This window comes from Labrus bergylta, chromosome 20, assembly GCF_963930695.1.
Source record: "Labrus bergylta chromosome 20, fLabBer1.1, whole genome shotgun sequence".
Classification (NCBI taxonomy): Eukaryota; Metazoa; Chordata; class Actinopteri; order Labriformes; family Labridae; genus Labrus; species Labrus bergylta.
The window spans coordinates 18,996,109-19,014,577 of NC_089214.1; the positions used below are offsets into that span (position 1 = coordinate 18,996,109).

Genomic DNA, 18,469 nt, shown 5'->3' on the forward strand with positions numbered 1-18,469 from the left:
TAAATACATACAGCAGTTGATGGTACTGAGCGTATGTTGGACTAAATGAGGACATTTTAAGCGGCGTGACTGACTTCTGCAATGCTTCCTCAGGTAACCTGAGCATTGGAAACTTTATTCTATGATGTAAAGACATAATAATACTGCAGCAGTGGAGCTGTTGTGACTCTAGTATGGAACATGTGTGCATTTATTTTAACATAAGGCCTAGGCAGGTAAAGTCGAATGTAACGTTGGCATGAGCTCAAAAATGATCTTATGTACTGGTTTGAATAGTCAAATGAAAGCTTGAATTGAGGTACACACATTTGATGCCTATTAGACGAGTCTCACCTTTTTATAACAGGATGTATGTAGTTTACAGATTATCAACCATGACAGACTTTTGAAAATTGTCTTTGTTACTTAGGACAGGGTTATACTTTATTTGTGTTGCACCAAAAGCTCTATGCTGTGTTGAGGTTATTGCACTGACTGAGGTGAAACCAAAAGTGTGTTGACTTTTGGTCAAAAAACACTACTAAAGAATATTGAAGCCTTTCAAATGTACTTCCCTAAAAAATAAAAAAAATCTCTGTTTGTGCTCATCTCAGGAGCGGCAGCGGCTTGAGACCATCTTGTCTCTGTGTACGGAGCTGGGTCGGTCTGAGAGAGATGGAGGTGGCACAACTACTGCTCCGACTTCGGCTGTAGCAGATCTCCAAAAGATCAATCAGGAGCTCGAGAAGCTTCAAGTGAACGACGACGACGATGACGACACACCATCAGTCTTTTCGGACTCCTCGGCTTTTAATGGAACCACAGAGAATGGACACACCGTCTCCCCTGGATTAGAGAATGGTTACTATGACAACGATCTACAGGTACGACAGAGACGCAGCAGCGGCGGCCAGCGAGACAACAGGGCAGAATCCCCTGCTGTCAGTCTGCGAAGCTTTGGCCCCTCCCCTTCTCCTCGTACACAGAGGAACAATGAGGTACATTTATTTGTACATATGAACCCCCCCTCCCCCTCCTTAAAATCTCTGTTGTCATACTGTATTAAGTATTGAACAGTTGACTGATACCTGAATTAGCAACAGACCAACTCAAAGGTCACTTCTTAATGCACAGAGATGTATAAAACATACATGTTTGCAGGGTCCTACCCCTATGACCCTCCTCCTTACCAAGGCTTAGAAAAAAACATTAAACCGAGAAAGGGAGACCTGAGTGCACAGATTGGTTCAATCTAGAGTTGAGAGAATTGCTGAACAGGACGTGATTTTCTTTTTTGGTATATTGGTATTCTGTTTCATTCTGTGGTTACAGACTGGAGTCAGATGAACATTGTTGACAGAGATTATAATCCATAAACAATCTGTTTGAAGTGGCGCCAATCCAGTTTAAATTCTGCCTCATGCACATCCTCTGTAAGAAAAGAGTGCAAGACTGCTAAAGTGGCACCTTTGACTTTGTTCAGCCTCTTTAAAGATTAATCCGGATTAATGTGGGAAGTGGTTATGTGCCCTGCTCTTTTTGGAAAACAGAAGAGTCACAAGTATCAACATACACATCCTTCACATACACAGATGGGAGATATTTACAGCCCATTTATTAGATTAGAGCAGGCCAAGTGTTACCATTCAGAACAGGCAGCTGGTGTTTATGTATGTGGGTGATTGTGTGCTTGTGTCTGCACACATTTCTTGGCTGTTGAAGAACAAAAGTTCCTCGTAGCAAAGGATGAGTAGAATTAAAAATGCTAAGTAGACCTAGTTTCCCCAATTATTGAATTGATAGTCAATATAAATTATGGCCATAAATCACCAATAACAGGTATCATAATTTAGATCTTATCAATGGTGCAATCCTTGACTTTGTTGATAATGCTGTTTCCAGGCTCTAGATGAAGCTGCTCGTTACCGTAGACAAGAAATGAGGCCATCAGAGGAGGAAGTGAGGCGTGTGGAGGAGGAGAGGATCCAGGTGCTGAACAACATGGAGGAGGTGGAGCAAAAGATCAAAGAGCTGGACAACCAAATAGAGGAGTCTTCCCGAGAGGTAAGAAAAATATGAAGAGGGAGGGTGGGGGGGGGGTTCAATAGATACAACACTTCTTTTACCTAACTTGTTTGTGAAACTGAAATGATATTATGTAACATAATGTACAGATTTTAATTAAAGTAAGGATCAACCAGGTATTCAAAATCAGTTCTGTTCAGAAAAATAACAGAAGACTCAAATGACTTCCTTACTCGTGTGTTTATCCTAGGTGGAGGTTGAGCGAGCTTTGGTGGAGGCAGAGATGGAGTCAGAGGCAGCTGCTCTTCAGCAGGAAAAAGATGCTTTAGAGGCACTCCACAACAAGATGGCCGACCTAGAGACCAAGTCCCAGCAAGAAAAAGAAAAGGTATTTGACAAACAGTCCTTAATTGTAAATGAAGAATGGCCAAATGGAAACCTCTCAGAGATTCATTATGATGACACAGCGGCCAAGAGCCTGTTAACATTCAGGCGAGTTAAAAGACAAGAGGACACTTGAAATGCTGAAAGAACTAACCTGAACGTGATTAAGACATTTGATGGTGCACTGTGCAAACAGATTGAACTTCTTTGCTCAGGCACTGGTAAGTGATATTACTGTGAGTTAAGAGTTTTCAACGTATGTATGTATGTATTTTTCCTCCAAAGGTGTTAGTGTGTGTGTGTGTGAGACGTTGAAAATAAATGTGCTATGTTGAGACTCTTATAAATTAAGGGGTCATGTGACTTGCTGGTAGGTGTTAATCCTTCTCATGCCGTCTTTGGTCCAAATATATATCTGTTAATAATGCCCAGGGTGTAGTGGTCACCAAGTGTTACTATCTTACACCCTCTCCTGCTGAGGGAGCGAGTGTGTGTGTGTGTGTCAGTCTACAGTTCAACCAATATATGGTATCATTCACTGAGTGTGAAGTGTAGGTGGAGAAACGTATTGAATTTGTTGTGTGTACGTGTGTTTGGATGTATGTGTTTGGTTTGGGTTTGGACTGAGTGGTTGCATCATTCTGAAACGTACATGAACACACACCCAGTAGATACTGTACTATAAAACCTCATCATGATACAGAGTGTGATTAAGGGAAAGAGAGGCAGATCAGTTAGAAACCAACTGTTTACTTTCTAAGACTTACTTAAAGGAAGTGAAGGTGAATGCTTGGAAAGGTTTGGGTGACTGTATTTGTTGCGGTATTCATAAAAAAACACATTCATCTTTTCATCCATGAACTAGATCATTTCCATTCAATCAGAGAGGAAAAATGACAACAGACAGAACTCATGGCACAATTTTCATTCTATCTCCATGCCACTCCATTTCAGTTTAATTCCTCCTTAGTTCTCCATCCCTTAGTATTTTATTTCTCCAGCTTCCCCGCCCTCCCATCCCTCTAGGCTAATCTTGCTGACCTGGTTGCCGTAGTGACTAACTGTTGCTCCCCCTGTCCCACTAACGCTGCCATCCTCTCTCTGTCCTGTGTATGTGTGTCTGTTTGTATGTGCACATAAACAAATGTGTACATTGGGTGTGTGTATGGGCATGTTTGTGCATCTCTGTGGACATGTGTGTATGTCAGGCGTGCGAGTTGCTGCAGGCAGAAAGGGGCAGAGTAGAGAGGTTGGCTCAGATTGTGTGTGAGCAACGCTCCCAGCTGGACAGCTGCCCTGAGGCCACCAAGGAGCCCCTGCAGGAGCAGCTGGCCAGGGTCAGTACACACACACACACACACTTCACAAATATCGATCAGCTTTGTAAGTGATCCATCTTTTCTATAATACAATTAATCTTTTAAAAAGCTTCTACATTTTAGTGTTTTGTTTGCTTCGCTCATGTATGTTATGGTGGGCAAAATATTAGGAACACCATTCAATATAATGTACTTGAAAAACATCATCACCCACTTCAGATTTAATGTCATATATGAAGTAGAAGTATCACCTTTCTAAACTTGCAAACAAAAATGTAAAATGTAGAAGTTTTGTGAAAGTAGATTTTATGGGAGGACTTTTGTATTGGATTGTATAAAATTGCATAGATGGTCATTATTTTATGGCTGATCTATGTGTACTTGACTAATATATTCATTAGAATATATATATTTTTTTTCCTTTGTTTTCTTTCCTATGTTTTTTTTGTTTCCTTTCTGCTTTTCTACTTAATAGTGTCTGTAAAAGCTCTGCATGCACACTCACAGAGAGGGAAACTCAGAAATTAACAGACGTATGTGTACATAATGACTGTTAACATTTGAAGTTTATGTATACAGAAGATCACAGACCCAGAAAAAAAAGAGCCATGTGAGGGCTAGCATACTATGAAATGCATGTGGACATGCATATAAATGTATTTTCTTAACTGAGTGAATTGCCTGGTCCATGTTGTTTCATGTTTTCTCCTCTATATTTCTAACCTTGTTGTTTGTCTACACATCATATTGTTTTAATAAAGAGGGTGAAGCCTGTAAGAGTCTGAAATATGATCAAAATAACTTTAGAAGTCATCGTAATCTGTGTCCCTATTATGAGCGTGCAACCTGCAACTCAATTGCTAGCCAGGATGAAACACTTTAATAGCCAACAGAGCCCCCTTGTGGTCAAACACTGAAACTGCCATACAGAGAATGTAAACACAGTAATAAGAAAATATGCATGTCCAAATGTTTGATGCAAATAACAGAAAACATCCACTTGTTTTCTATCATTTGGGATTTTAACTTTTTTTCGTTACATCCATCACAGCTGTAGTGTCTTATTTTAAACAAAACCAATTTTGTGCTTTATAGACTGGGGATGAATTTGATCTAGTTTGGGTGTGTTCTTGTCAATGCAACAAATCATTGTCCAATGCATGTCATCATTTTGGACGCGTCGATCTGTTTGTTTTACCTTTTCCTTGGCTTATGCCCCGCATAACTCAAGACTCCCCCCACAGTTCAGCAACAAATAAGAGTTACACATGTTGGCTCCAACAACAAACCTACAAGCACACAAAAGTACAAATTGTGGAGTCCAGAATAGAAACAAGTTATATTTGTAAAACCTAAAGTTGTTTGCCAGATTTAAGATAAGAGGAATCATGACTTATGCTTGTGCATGAACACACACAACAGAAGCTCACTACTCTTCACCAAGGGAACATGAGGAGAAGGTTAAAGGGAGAGAGGTGTGTCTACATAAACTATGGCAAGACTTTCCTACACCTGAATGTGTGTATTGACAGACACCAAACAATCCACCAATCAATCAATTCATGAATCAGCTATCCAATCTGTAAAGGTCGCTGACACGATTACACAGATGACTGCAAACTCATGATCAGAGCCATTTTATTTTTCTGGTCTTTAATTTACTTAAGCTGCATGTGTTTTCTCGTGATGCTCTGTTCTCCGTAATCATTTGTTTACATCATAGGAGTCTCAGTTTGTCTATAATTTAGAAGAATGCTTACAGTGTGTCCTTGTCGCATGTTTACTATAACTGGTTATGCTTTGGTGTCCGCATGACTGCTCAGTGTTGGAGAAACATCTGGGTTCTGTGTGTCTGGTTTGCATCACCTGTGTCAAATCAAATGTATTTGGGTGGAAGGCTTACAGAGCTTACAACCAGTGACAGGGGGTTTTCAACTGGAAAAATGTCAAATGTTCAATTTTAAAAAGGACATTTTTAACTGAAATCAAGTAATGTGTTAGACTGTTCATGAACTCTTGAATGTTAATCACTAAATCACCACTCAGCCCAGTTTTCACAATGTGTCTGAACCATAAAACCTAATGTTAATTACTGCTTTATTGCTGTTAAAATCCTTATTATTATTATTATTATTATTATTATTATTATTGTAAAATAATAATTGTATTAACATGTATTTAACCACCATTCATCCCTCTTTATGTATGTGTGTTTCTCAAATCCTTGTTGTACACTGGTGTCTTTTCTGAAGTTTGTTGCTCTCCTCGTGTGCACTGGCCTTCCACAGTCCTGCCTGTTTATCCCTGCTTTGTTTTCTCTGTGTGTTTGTGCGTAGGACTGTGAAGTGCTAGAGACGGAGACAAAGCGTTTCGAGGACCTTGAGTTTCAGCAACTGGAAAAAGAGAGCAGGCAGGATGAGGAGAAGGAGACCCATACACAACAACTCCTCCGGGAGATAGCTGACCATCAGCGAAGCACCGTCACTCGCAAGGTAACCGCTGTCACAGCAATTTATCCACGCCAGAAGACATCTTCAGTTTGCACTTCAATTACAGACAGAAAACATTGATAGATTCAACTGATAAATTGTTAAAAAAAAAACTTTGATGAACAGCTTAAGTGAGTTTAAATTGGTTTAAAAGAAGCTTTGGTATTAGTTTTAGCAACATGATCTATAAGGGAGCTAAAAACATGTAACATATTGTTTTTTCTTTTTCTTCAGGAGAGACTATTAACACTGAAAAAGCAGGCAGTGCAGATTACCCAGCAGGCTCAGCGAGAGAAGGAGAGCTTCATGAAGGAGAGAAGCAACCTTGAAGCAATGCTACAAAGGGTAGGAGAATTGTCATCGTCTTGTATTTGATTTATTATTAATATGAAAAGGGGAAGGGTCAGGAACGCTTTTAGTTTGAGTATCTTTTGACACGCCTTTTTTTTTCCTTTAGGAGAAAGAAAACCTCGCCACGCTTGAAAGAAAATATGCTGATCTCACCGGTGGCAGAGGTTTCACTCTAAGGGAGGTAAGTTTGATCGACAGCTGTGGGAACAGAGAATGAGAACTGCCTTCCCCTTTTAGCCTCCTAAAGTAAGCAGGATCCTCCTCCTCCTGTCTAATCTCTGGGGTTTCCTTCTCTACTCGTTAGGAGAAAGCCTTACTGGCTGATGTGTGTCAGTCTTTTAGTCATCGGTGCCATTACAACACATCTGCCACATGTCCTCCTCCAGTAAACATGTGTGCCCTCTCATCCCTCCTTTCCTCTATTTCTCTCAAGAGTGCTGAGGTACTTTCTTCTTATATTTCTCACATGTCCCTCTCTGTTCTTCTCTTTGTCCAGATTGTCCGTTCTCCTCCTTCTATCTAGTTCTTTGTATTTCCTCCCCCTTTTTTCCACTCGTTATAACTTGCAGAAACAGTTTGATTCATTTGATGCACAGCTCATACTCACACATATTAATTCCGTGGTAACCTTGTAAGAATGTCTTTTGTCTCGTGTAATCTTCTCAGTCTGTGTTAACAGTGTAATAACTTGTTTGTGTGTCTAAACTTATTTTGATGTGAAAAAGCTGCAATCACAGAATTCTGCATCGTTCTAACAAAGTTTTGTGTTAACATATTAATAAGGCCGACTGACTTCATGCAATGCCTCACCCCTTCTCTCTTCCCCACTCTCAACATGATACCTTTCAGGGCTATGTCACAGTCAGTGAAATCAATGAGCTTTACTCACAGCTTGGGGGGGAACTTAAACCCGCCCCCGCCTCTGCCTTGGCCAATGCCTCTCCAGAGTCCACCGCAAACCCCTCCCCTGATGGCGACACCTCAAAACCACCAGAGGATGAGGTGTGTGTGTAGAGGTGTAAATTGACTGCATATGTAGTGCAGTACAAAGACGTAGATTTTGAAAAGTGTGTGTGTGAACAATCGTGTGATTTTCCCCAATTTCCTTTCTTCTTCTGCACTGTTTGAGTTTTCTGACAATTTTCCTTTCTTCTTTTTCAAGCTCTGTCATTCTTCCTCACCTGCCGACTGTCATTCCTCTTCCTCCTCCTCTTCTTCTTCCTCCTTTTATCTAAATCCCCGCCCCCTTCCCAAAACCCCCTCTGTGCATTGGCCAGAGAACATGGTGTCATATCGAGACCCCTCTCCCCTCCCTGACTCCCCCCCACCTCCCCTTCCTGTCAAAAAACAACATCACCGACACAGGCAGGTAATATGTGTGTGTGTGTGTGTGTGTGTGTGTGTGTGTGTGTGTGTGTGTGTTTGTCTGTGTGTGTGTAAGTTTCAGCCACTGAGTGAGCGCCTTTTCTTGTTGTAAGAGTTATGTAAATGATGAACAATCGATAAATAGTTTACTGTGTTCGTCCCTTCCCTGTTGTGTCGTTGTGTGTTGGATCAGCAATTCCGTTTGTTGGAAGAGAGAAAGAGGTCTGAGAGAGAATCCGGCTCCCACCTAAGTGACACCCTACCCAGGAAGAGAAGCACACCCACCATGACGCCTCAGTTCACTAGCGCAACACTGGGACGCAACTTCTCTAACAAGGTATGCACATATAAGAGGGTCACGTGAATAAATCCACATCGATTATAAGGATGCCATCATTTTTCATATTGGTCCAAACGTTTCTTTCCTGTTTTTTTTATTCTATTGTTTTGTGTATTATAATGAAAGTAAAGAAACTACACACTGTGTCATTTTTTTCTGAATACTTCAAACATTGTTAATCTGTTTTATAGTCCCACCAGCCGCTGGTTCAGAGCACAAGTTGTGGCAGCATTCTTCCAAGAATTTTCTCCCTATCCAACAAGGAGACTGAATCTCGACGTCTGCATAAAGGTACACACCCTTCCTCACATGTACGACCTTCATCTGATAGACACAAACACAAGAGTAGTCTGGAATACATTTAATTTCCCTTACACAGACTTTCTGAATGTTTCATTATCCCTCTTCTCTTACTGTGTATTGACTCGCAAACATACTCATCTTTGGGCTTTCACAGAAAACAATGCACCATATATGGTGATGTCCACATTTTGTGTGCTGTTGTGCACCTCAGTTTTGTTTTATCTAATTTGTTTATCGGTCGTTGGAGATAACTCAGGAATGTAAGTAGTGGAGGGGCTGTTTCATCATGTTGGTGCAGAGTATATATTTCTGTTTGTGTGTCAGCATTCAGCATAGGTTCTGGATTCAGCTGTTACAGTTTGAAAAATGTAATAATAGTTTAAAATGACTGCTTAGAAGTAGATTTCCTCTGAGAAAATCAGCTTTTAACTCCACAAAGTGTACCGTAACACTGCCATATTTATGCTGGCATTTGCTTTTGATTCCACATGTTGCCTCTTCAACTTGAAAGATGGTCTGTAACCTCAGGGAAGCTTTTACCATTTCCGATTTTGGATGTTTTTATGGTCTGAGTGATTGAATGAAAGTTAAAATACTTAAGTGTATCTCAACCACATGTTTGAAACAGTTTTTATATTATAGACTTTTTTATTACACTTTCTCAGGTTAGATATCTTAAAGGATCTAGTCTTCTGAGTTTGGTGGAGTGTGTGTTGTAAAAGAACTGCTGTGTTTTCCGGACACACGCATGTATCAGGTCCCTGAGTCCCTTTGGTCCCTTGATCTGGCTCATCAGATGGGTGGGTCTGCTGCATGGGGAAGATGCTATCAGGTCTTTCTGTTTGCTTCTTTCTGTACCCAGAGGCTGAGTTAGTCTCTCTTTTTTAATATCTGCTCCATGATTTTGTCAACATTCCTGCTCTTGCTTTGGAGAACATCGTCTTTTCAGACTTCTTTGGACTGCATTAAATACTTCAGGACTTTGTTGTACTGCATGTACTCATTTTGCCGACTTTTTCGTTGGTTGTACGTTTGTTTGTGAGTCCTGCATTTGGACACAGATAGCGTCTTTTATCTTTTCTCTGAATGTAAAAAGAGCTTTTCACGCTGGCGGGGCTTTGTGATCCAAAATTGCAACCATCTGTGCAACCTGTTGTCCCAGATGAGGCGACACAGACAGGTAACTAAAGTGTATGCAGAATGGAGAACAGCTCATGCTGTGTGTGGTAAACATCTCTCTTTTTTTTCTTTTCTTTTTCGATTTTCCAGGTCAGCCCAGCTCCCGAGCAGCTTCCCAGACCAACGTGTACCTCGATGCCTTCGGTTACCGTGACAACCAGGCCTTTGACACAATGAGCATTGACAGTACTGATTCTATTGAAACCAGCATCTCTGCCTGCTCACCTGACAATGTCTCCAGGTCAGTGTTCACAGTAGCTGTTTTTGTGCATGCACAGATGAAGGTCTGTACTGTGTCCTACTGTCACGGTTGTATAAATGTAATTTTACTTGAAGGTTTTAGCGCATTAACATGAACCACTGCTGCTCCCATCACTCCTTTAGTCTGATGTAAAAAAGGTTGAGAAACAAAAGGCAAACTGTTTTCAAATGAATAGGATATGACAAAAGACAGAGAAATATTAAAACTTGAAAACACAAAAATGTCCCTTTGTGTCTATAATATGAAACATTGACTGAAGGAAGGAGATGGGGGGGGGGGGCAACCAAGAGAGTAGAAAGTGAGTTAATGTAAAAAGTGTGTGGAGAGGTTTCCCGCCTTGCATGGTCCCTCCTTAGGGAATAAGATGTGTAGTACTGTGTGTATTGTATGAGTTAGCAGGGGACTCTTGATTAGTGTTCCAAGGGTCAGGTTACGGAAGACGGAAAACATGAAGGTGTGTGTGTTTATGTGTGCATATGTGCGTGTGTTCAGTCAACCCCCACTGGTCCAGATGAACTGAGTAAACCAGTATAAATGTGGAGGTACATTTCAGGGGTCCACCCCCCTGTCTGGACTGAAACCATGTGTGCTTGCTTTCCTTCTCTCCTTTTTTACAGTGGTTGCATCTGTCTTTTGTCTCCCCTCCTCTTGTTCCTCTGAATGGTATGCTCTTGGTTTCTGCGTAAGGTTTCACAGTCGCAAACCATTTGCAGATTGACCTCTCTGCATTGTAAGTTTTCCTGGAAGAGAGACTGCCTCAGTGATCCTCGGTATGCTCTCAGTCGGACTGTGTTGTACGGCCTTACATTGGAGTGAAAGATGTGTGCAGTAGAGTCTGGATCAGTGCTGGACACAGAAGTAGTTTGAGGATAGAACTGGATTTCTTTTACATCTTGTCAGCGATGTATCCTGATCCCTGGAGTTACAGGTGTTGGAGCAAGACTTCAAAAACTCTTAAGTAATCCAAATTCTCGATTAGAGAGGTTTGAACTGGACTGTTCGACGATGACCATGAGTGCGATTCCCTCTCATCGACGGAGGTAAGAGAATGGAAGAGGAATGCAGGAAGAGGGGAAAAGATGGATGTTAAAATGAGGTTGGAGAAAGTTTAGAGTCATTTATTTCAGTTTAGAGTTTATTTTATTTAATATTATTGAAGTCGTTACAGGGAAAAGTTTATTTCGATTGTTAATACAAGTACTGGACTAACATTTTGCAAACAATGCAGCCGAAAATACTGATGTAAGTAATTATGCCCTTCAGTCATATTAAGTTGTATTCTCTGTTAGATTTCACTTCTTTTTTATTTCAAATGATTATTTGAGTACATTTGCAGCCTGCAAAAGAGAGAGGGATTGAGATGTGTGGTAATGATTTTGCACTAAGCTGGCAGATGCATTTGAAACAAAAACCAGGGAGCGGGAAACTTTTTTTGTTTCTTTTTTTCAAATCTTCCCTCCTGATCCTTTTTTCTCTTTTTTGATTACTTCGGTTACCCCACTTTTCTGTCTCTCTTTCTCTGTCACTCTTCTTTCCTTCCTGATTTGTTTAGACTGAGTCTAATGTGTACCATTCATCTTAACAATGTTGTGCCATCATCACAGATCAACACTGAGTATCCATTTCCTCTGGCCCTGAGTGTGTGTGTGAGTGCTTGAGTGGGTTTGTGTGTGTTTGTTGCCTTTTTAGTAGGAGCTTAAGCAAGAAAATGAGGGGGATGATTATAGAGAACGAGGGAGGAAAAATATAGTTAAACATGACAAACACACAAAATTCCTTCCTTGTGATGTCAGTCAATGCATTTCATGTGTAGACCGTGTGCTGTCTCTGAGACCTGAAGCTAGACAAGGCGGCTGTTTTCAACTAAACACAGACAGTGACACATCAGATAGTCAGAAAGTCCTGTGTGAAGAGACAGCTGGTCCAATCCTTACATCTTCTTGATTTTCAGACTTTCCCACCATAAAAGGCCTTCAATCAGTATGATAACAACTTTTTAATGAGGTTTCTCTGTACTTCAACCACTTTGATCTTATTTCTCAAACATGGATTGATCTTACAGTGGACTCGTCTTTAAGTATTTCTGTAATCTCACTACGTTGGCACTGACCTGAAGATTCACAGAAAATGTAACACCTGGAAAAACAGATGGAGAACTCCATCTGGATTCAGTTTGTCACGCTTGCTGCGAGTGTAGCAGGTTTAATTGATTGACTTGGCAGCTGCCCAGTTTCATTACATTTCAGTGTATTTCATGTTCAACCTCATGAAAGTTGATTTGGTGTTTGTATTTTCAAGACCATGTTTCTAATGTGTGTGTGTGTGTGTGTGTGCCGCAGTGCCAGTACTTCCAATGTGGCCAAGCTAGAGGAGATGGAGCGTCTGCTGAGAGAAGCCCAGGCAGAGAAGATAAGCCTCATAGAACACAAGGTCACTACAAGATAAAACCATAATCACAGTTACATCCCTTACAGTGTATTAATAGTAGAGACAGGCCATGTATGGAGAGCCTGAACTGTCCCTGGAGTTACATTTATAATAAATATGTCAATTTAAACACAGAAACGTCTTTGTATGCTAACAAAAAAAAATATAGAAACTCTGTAAAATATTTCTGCGATTATTAAAGAAAAAAAATGTAACCAGTCAAATTATTCCTCAGGAGCGAGAGATGGGCATACGAAAGCAGGCACTAGAGGAGGAGCGGAGAAGAAGGGAGGACCTGGAGAAAAGGCTACAAGAAGAGACGTGCAGACGCCAGAAACTCATCGACCGTGAGGTGAAACTGCGAGAAAAACAGAGGGCACAGGTGAGAAAGAAAAACCATTTCATGGGCACGTATAAAGACTTGTGCTTCATCTTCATTCAGAATCTCTCACTGTGTGATCCTTCTTTGGTAGAGATTGTTGTCATAACTCACTTTATCTGATCTAGATTGTACCATGTGAAGAATTCATAAAGGACACAAAGGATGTCATTTCATTTTTACCCCTTAGATCATTTAGATTTATTCACCTTTAAAGTAGTTGACCTTTCACTCTTTGGACAAATCTTTCCATCTTGTTTCTGTAGCTGATTTATGTATGTTTCATGCATACTCCCCTCCTTCTGCATGGTTTCAATCATGTCTGGCAGGTTATAGTATACGCTTCATCCATCTTCTTTTGTTCTCTGTCCTGGTTCATCAGCTGTTGGCAGCAGATGAAAGAACTTGAATCTGTCTTACCATATGATACACATCTGCATGATTACATAAACACCTCATTGTTATTGCATATTCCATCTCCTCTGCAATGAACCCTTCCACTCTTTTCCCTCCAGTCCCGGCCGCTGACACGATACCTGCCGGTGCGAAAGGACGACTTTGACCTGCGCGCTCACATTGAGTCTGCCGGCCACAGCACAGACACATGCTTCCACTTGTCCATCTCAGAAAAAACCTGCCGTGGCTACTTGATCAAAATGGGAGGCAAGATCAAAACCTGGAAGAAACGCTGGTTTGTCTTTGACCGTAACCGACGCACGCTCTCCTACTATTCAGGTAGAACAAGCAGCCTCCAAACTACTACATACAAAAAATACATTTTTATATTTTGTAATTCCGTTGTTCAGAATGTTTTATATAAAATATAAATCAATGAACTGAACATGCTACACTTCATTTCCTCACAATTGTGTTTCTATATTTGTATGTTAAAACACCCATCATCTTCTGCAGACAAACATGAAGCCAAACTGAAAGGAGTGATCTACTTCCAAGCTATTGAAGAGGTGTATTATGATCATTTGAAGAATGCACATAAGGTATGTGTGCATTTGTATTTATGTTGCTACAAACATGTTTTATGCAGGTATCTGATATCTCTAATTCTGACTTTTCCTTCTTCCTGTCACCTCTGCAGAGCCCTAACCCGTCTCTGACCTTCAGTGTGAAGACACACGACAGGGTCTACTACATGGTCGCTCCCTCTCCAGAGGCTATGAGAATCTGGATGGATGTGATCGTCACAGGTGCAGAGGGGTACACGCAGTTCATGGTGTAGGAACATGTGCCATCCTGCTGCCGTGACCCTTTCTGGCTTTAAAGACTTCCGTTTCCCATTTTATCTTCAGATTTTGAAAAATGATGAACGGACATTATAGTCACACATGCTGGAGAATTGACTCATTTTCTGTTCTAAAGACAGTGGCCTCAAGACACTCGAGATTCAGTTCTCACTTAAGAACAGTTCTTGCGCCTTATTCAGGAGATGTGCAGGGTTTACCCTCCCATGCCGGTCCGGGTTCTAACTCCAGAGAGGTTATTAAGTGATCTATGGCCCACTGTGGTGTCATAGAGTAAACTCATGTGTACATCAAAAGAGATTATTGTCAAAAAATGTTTTAATTAACTCTATTTTTCACAAGATTAATAAAACCCATTCCCTTAAATCATGGGCAGAATGTGACTCAAAGACAGATTGGCTAAATGAACCACTTTTAATAAATACAGAAGTGAATCAGAAAATGGATTCAGAAACGTTTAATGCCAACCAATTAACTTTTTCACCAGAACAATAGAAATTTTAAAATGGGTTCAACCAATTCTAAACAGTTTTTGTTGTGTTTGTGTTAAATAATGCATAGTGATTTAGTAAAGTTAGTTTTATTTACTTTCTTTTGTTTTGATTAAACTCCATATATCCTTACTGTGGCATACTCAGGTCTTAACTGTGGATGAGCATGCAGGCTCAGTATGCTCATGTGTGAGTTTATACACAGTCACTAAAGAAGTGCCTGTTCAGACTTTATGTACACATCCATTTACTGGGAGCTTTGAAAATAGCTCCAAGGTGCTATTCTTACACACTAATGATTTTAATCACACCTTGTGTAAAAACATTTAGATCAGGGTGTAGGTAAGCACTCATCTTTGTGATTATCTGTTATTTTTTAATGTGGATTTACCGCTCTGAGTTTACAATAATGTTACCACAGACTCAGAAATAAAGTTCGAACAACTGTCATAATATAGTTACTGCAGGTGATTTTTTTGTTTTACATATATATATAAGTATATATATATTGACTATTAAGGGTCTACTTTTTCGATTTGTACATTTTGTTTCTAAGTTGTAGTTAGTTTTAAGACAGTTATTGTGCATGATCAACTCATGACTCCTATTTGTGCCTTTTTTTAATCATATTTTTGTGACAGTATTTTAACATCAGTGTTTAAGGGCTCCATGTATCTACATTATAAACTAAATGCCAAGCTATCTGTGCTGAGGAAACACAAATGTGGAAAGATGTTCCTGAGTGGTTTTTCTTTTTTCTTTAAGAAAGTAGGATTAGGTTGTCTTTAAATGTGTTGAAATGGTACACACACACTCAAGTAGAGGCCTTAAGTCATCAAGACCGACTGACTGATTATTGTGCTGCTCTGGTCCACGAGCTTTTAATGCATCGCTTTTATTACCACTAATTCAGCGCCAGCTATTCCACTTTGAACACTAAGGCTGCTTTTTGTATCGTTTATCATAGTCTTGCCTCTTGGCATTGTATTTCTGTTCTGTTTTATCGACCAAAGTCAATGTTTATGTGGTGAAATGTATATGTGGTTGCTTTGACTTCTCTTTCATCAGTACAGTGAGAGAAAGAGGATATCTGTTTGTGTTTTTAAGACGAGTACCTGGATGTTTTCCACCAACAAAAAGGGGGCTGTGATAAAGGAAGCGTCATGAGCTTTACTTCTCTTGGAGTTATTATTTTTTATGTGGATTACACTGTATTTATGCCATAACCAATGCATGTATCTTAATTTTATATTCCCTTAAGAATAATAAAAAATGATATATTTTACCTTTTATTCAGTGTTCATGTTTTAATGAGAAAATATACATTGCCTCTTTTGCTGGGATAAGTGCACTGTTTTGACGACAACAGTCACTAGTATCAGGCACAAGACACAAGTTATAAAAGAGAGGACTAAATTTAAAGCATTCAGGTCTTGGTTGAAAAAACAAAACTCATCCTCCTCTGATTGATTCACAATCGAAGTGTGGTTAGCAGTTATACATTAGCCTACATGTAAGGTACACTTTTCAATTTTTTTATTAATTTAAACATTAATTGATAAAGACCTAGTTTGAATTGAATAAGGTATCCAGCTTGCATAAAAAAAATCACAAAGTAGCACTTGTTTATCTAATAAAATCCTTGGGGAGGATCCCAGACCCCCTACAAGGCCAAGGCCCTTCAAAAAGACTCAATGACTTCAGTCCTCTCACATAAATCAGCCATGGACCTATTCTGTAATCTCATGTCAGTAAAGTAGATCTCTATTGGATCACTGTGTTGTATAATTACATGGGATTTATGTAAAAAAAAAAAAATACATGCTCTGATGATGATAGATAGACTACCAGGAAGAGCCAAAAGATTGTCTTACGAGTGTCGGTACGAGTTATGAACATGGAAGTGGAGCACCACCATGTGGCTAACAGCGGTACTGTCAGACTCTCGGCATCAGATACATAGTGAATGTACTGATCCAGGCCTAATGAGCAGCACTTTGTACTGTTATAACTTTCTTCCAGTGCTACAATGTAACAGCCTACATACATAACATGAAGTAACAATGAAGTGAATGGAAAAGGATGACTTAAAATACGTTTCATCCCTCTTTGGTTCAGGTGTACATGTGTGACTGTAGCCTTAGAGCCTTACTCATTGGCTTGCTGGCATATCCCATCATGCTTTGCGGTCCTACTAAATAAAACAGTTTGAGGAAAAAGAGGTGTGGGCGGCTAAATCCTGTAAATCGGAGACGGCGTTCATGTTAAATTGTGCGGGCAAAGGAAGGGCTCTACAACAAATCATGCACGGTGCAGATTTGATCCGCGTAAATAATAACCTACCACCGCAACCCTGACTTAAAAACGCCAACTTTATCAATCATATAGACTATGTTACCTCAATGTTAGGGTACATTTGAGGCTTATGTATCCAAGTGTTTAGCAGCTCTTGCCCCTCGTTCAATTTATCAATCGCTATTTAATTTCGCAGTAACGCTGGTATGAATTAGCTCATGATATATCAAGTGAACTTGTTGATATGTAGTTTGTACCTTGTCTGTCACCATTATTCGTAAGCCTTTCCACTATGTAGGCCTTCTAACAAACCCCTTGAAGTCAACAAATAGAAATATGAAAAAAAACATTGTAAACCGTGAGTGAACTCAGTTTGACAACGAGGTGCTATATATACTCTTTGACTTGCTGTGTTTTATTCGGTTGGTCCGATGACAGTGCGATTTCAAATGAATGCTACAGTCAGAATCAGAAATCCTGTTTCTCCTCCCTCTCTCACTGTCGGCCTCGACCAGCCTTTTGATATTATTTAGCCAAAAGTGTAAGTATGCTGCCAATCCTTCAGTTTAGCAGGTGAAGCCGTCAGACTTGTACACACAGTGACTGATATTTTGCAAGATGTAGCCTATACTGTGTAGCTGCACTTCTCATATGTAGATCAGCTGAAGATGGTCTGTATTCAAAAAAACTAACTCTGCCATTGCACTTTAAATTGCCACTTCATCTGTTTTGCCACTTGGTCACTTTATCTAGTCACTTTAAATTGTTGTTACTAGTTTTAATGTTTTTCAATCAGCTTTGCTTGTTTGCTCGCTCATTTAAACTATTTATAACCACATTATTGTCTTTGCATTTAATCTCATATTCCAACCTCTACATTTTTCATTCTCATTTGACTTATCTAGCATCACAGTTCTAGAGGAAGAACATTTTCGACTCACTGTGTACTTTTTTTGTATATGGTTGAAATAATAATAACTTGGCTTGACTTGTAGGCACAACAAATGATGCATTTAAATGACTAATGAATTTCACTTGATGTACTGGTCAGTAAGAGTATAGGCTTCCTATTATTGAAAATGAAATACACTTCAAATATTGTTTTATAGTTTGAAACCATAAAAAGGTAGCTGTGAACTAAATAATGCAATTTTCCTATTTCCCAACCCTCAGTAAATTTTGATTGGGTCACCATTGAGTTACCCTAAAATACACTGAAACATAACACACCACTGTGTTCTTTAAAGTAGGACACTTAAGAGAAGTAAAGCCCGGATGTGTTGCCTTACTTGGGTCTTTTAGGTTTCAAACAACAACATAATTCTTAAGGGGGGAAAGTGTGTGTACATACACATTATGGGATTTTCTTTTCAGGGTAGGCTACATGAAAGGCCTCTTTTAATTTTTTTCCTACCTCAAAATGTTTGCACAATGCAACTGTCAGCTCTGACTCACCTGTCTTTTACTGATAACTGATAAAAGTACAATGTCAACAAACGCCTCGGTAAGGAACCATTGACAGGCTGAGTTTGCACATAGCACAGCAGATGGTCAGTGACTCTGTTCACATGCTTGCATGGATTTAAGAGTTAATATTTTCCAGCAAGTTTGGGGTGAGGGTC

The 18,469-nt window shown here is 39.8% G+C and overlaps 1 protein-coding gene across 7 annotated transcripts in view; it reads left to right on the forward strand.

The window, feature by feature from the left end:
• phldb2b (pleckstrin homology-like domain, family B, member 2b) overlaps positions 1-15,844 on the forward strand; it is a 39,463-nt gene extending 23,619 nt beyond the window's left edge. For 2 of the 7 annotated variants that reach the window (XM_065949053.1, XM_065949057.1), the window contains 18 exons: positions 594-977; positions 1,882-2,043; positions 2,255-2,392; positions 3,597-3,725; positions 6,044-6,199; positions 6,431-6,541; positions 6,654-6,728; positions 6,852-6,989; positions 7,397-7,549; positions 7,710-7,916; positions 8,106-8,249; positions 8,444-8,543; positions 9,825-9,975; positions 12,336-12,426; positions 12,659-12,805; positions 13,318-13,537; positions 13,715-13,800; positions 13,899-15,844. In XM_065949053.1, coding sequence (XP_065805125.1) covers positions 594-977; positions 1,882-2,043; positions 2,255-2,392; positions 3,597-3,725; positions 6,044-6,199; positions 6,431-6,541; positions 6,654-6,728; positions 6,852-6,989; positions 7,397-7,549; positions 7,710-7,916; positions 8,106-8,249; positions 8,444-8,543; positions 9,825-9,975; positions 12,336-12,426; positions 12,659-12,805; positions 13,318-13,537; positions 13,715-13,800; positions 13,899-14,039 — 2,733 coding nt within the window. In that variant the 3' untranslated portion in view covers positions 14,040-15,844. The remainder of the gene's footprint in view (positions 1-593; positions 978-1,881; positions 2,044-2,254; positions 2,393-3,596; positions 3,726-6,043; positions 6,200-6,430; positions 6,542-6,653; positions 6,729-6,851; positions 6,990-7,396; positions 7,550-7,709; positions 7,917-8,105; positions 8,250-8,443; positions 8,544-9,824; positions 9,976-12,335; positions 12,427-12,658; positions 12,806-13,317; positions 13,538-13,714; positions 13,801-13,898) is intronic. The other 5 variants (XM_065949056.1, XM_065949055.1, XM_065949054.1 and 2 more) reach the window with 5 other exon arrangements.
• The last annotated feature ends 2,625 nt before the right edge of the window (positions 15,845-18,469 follow it).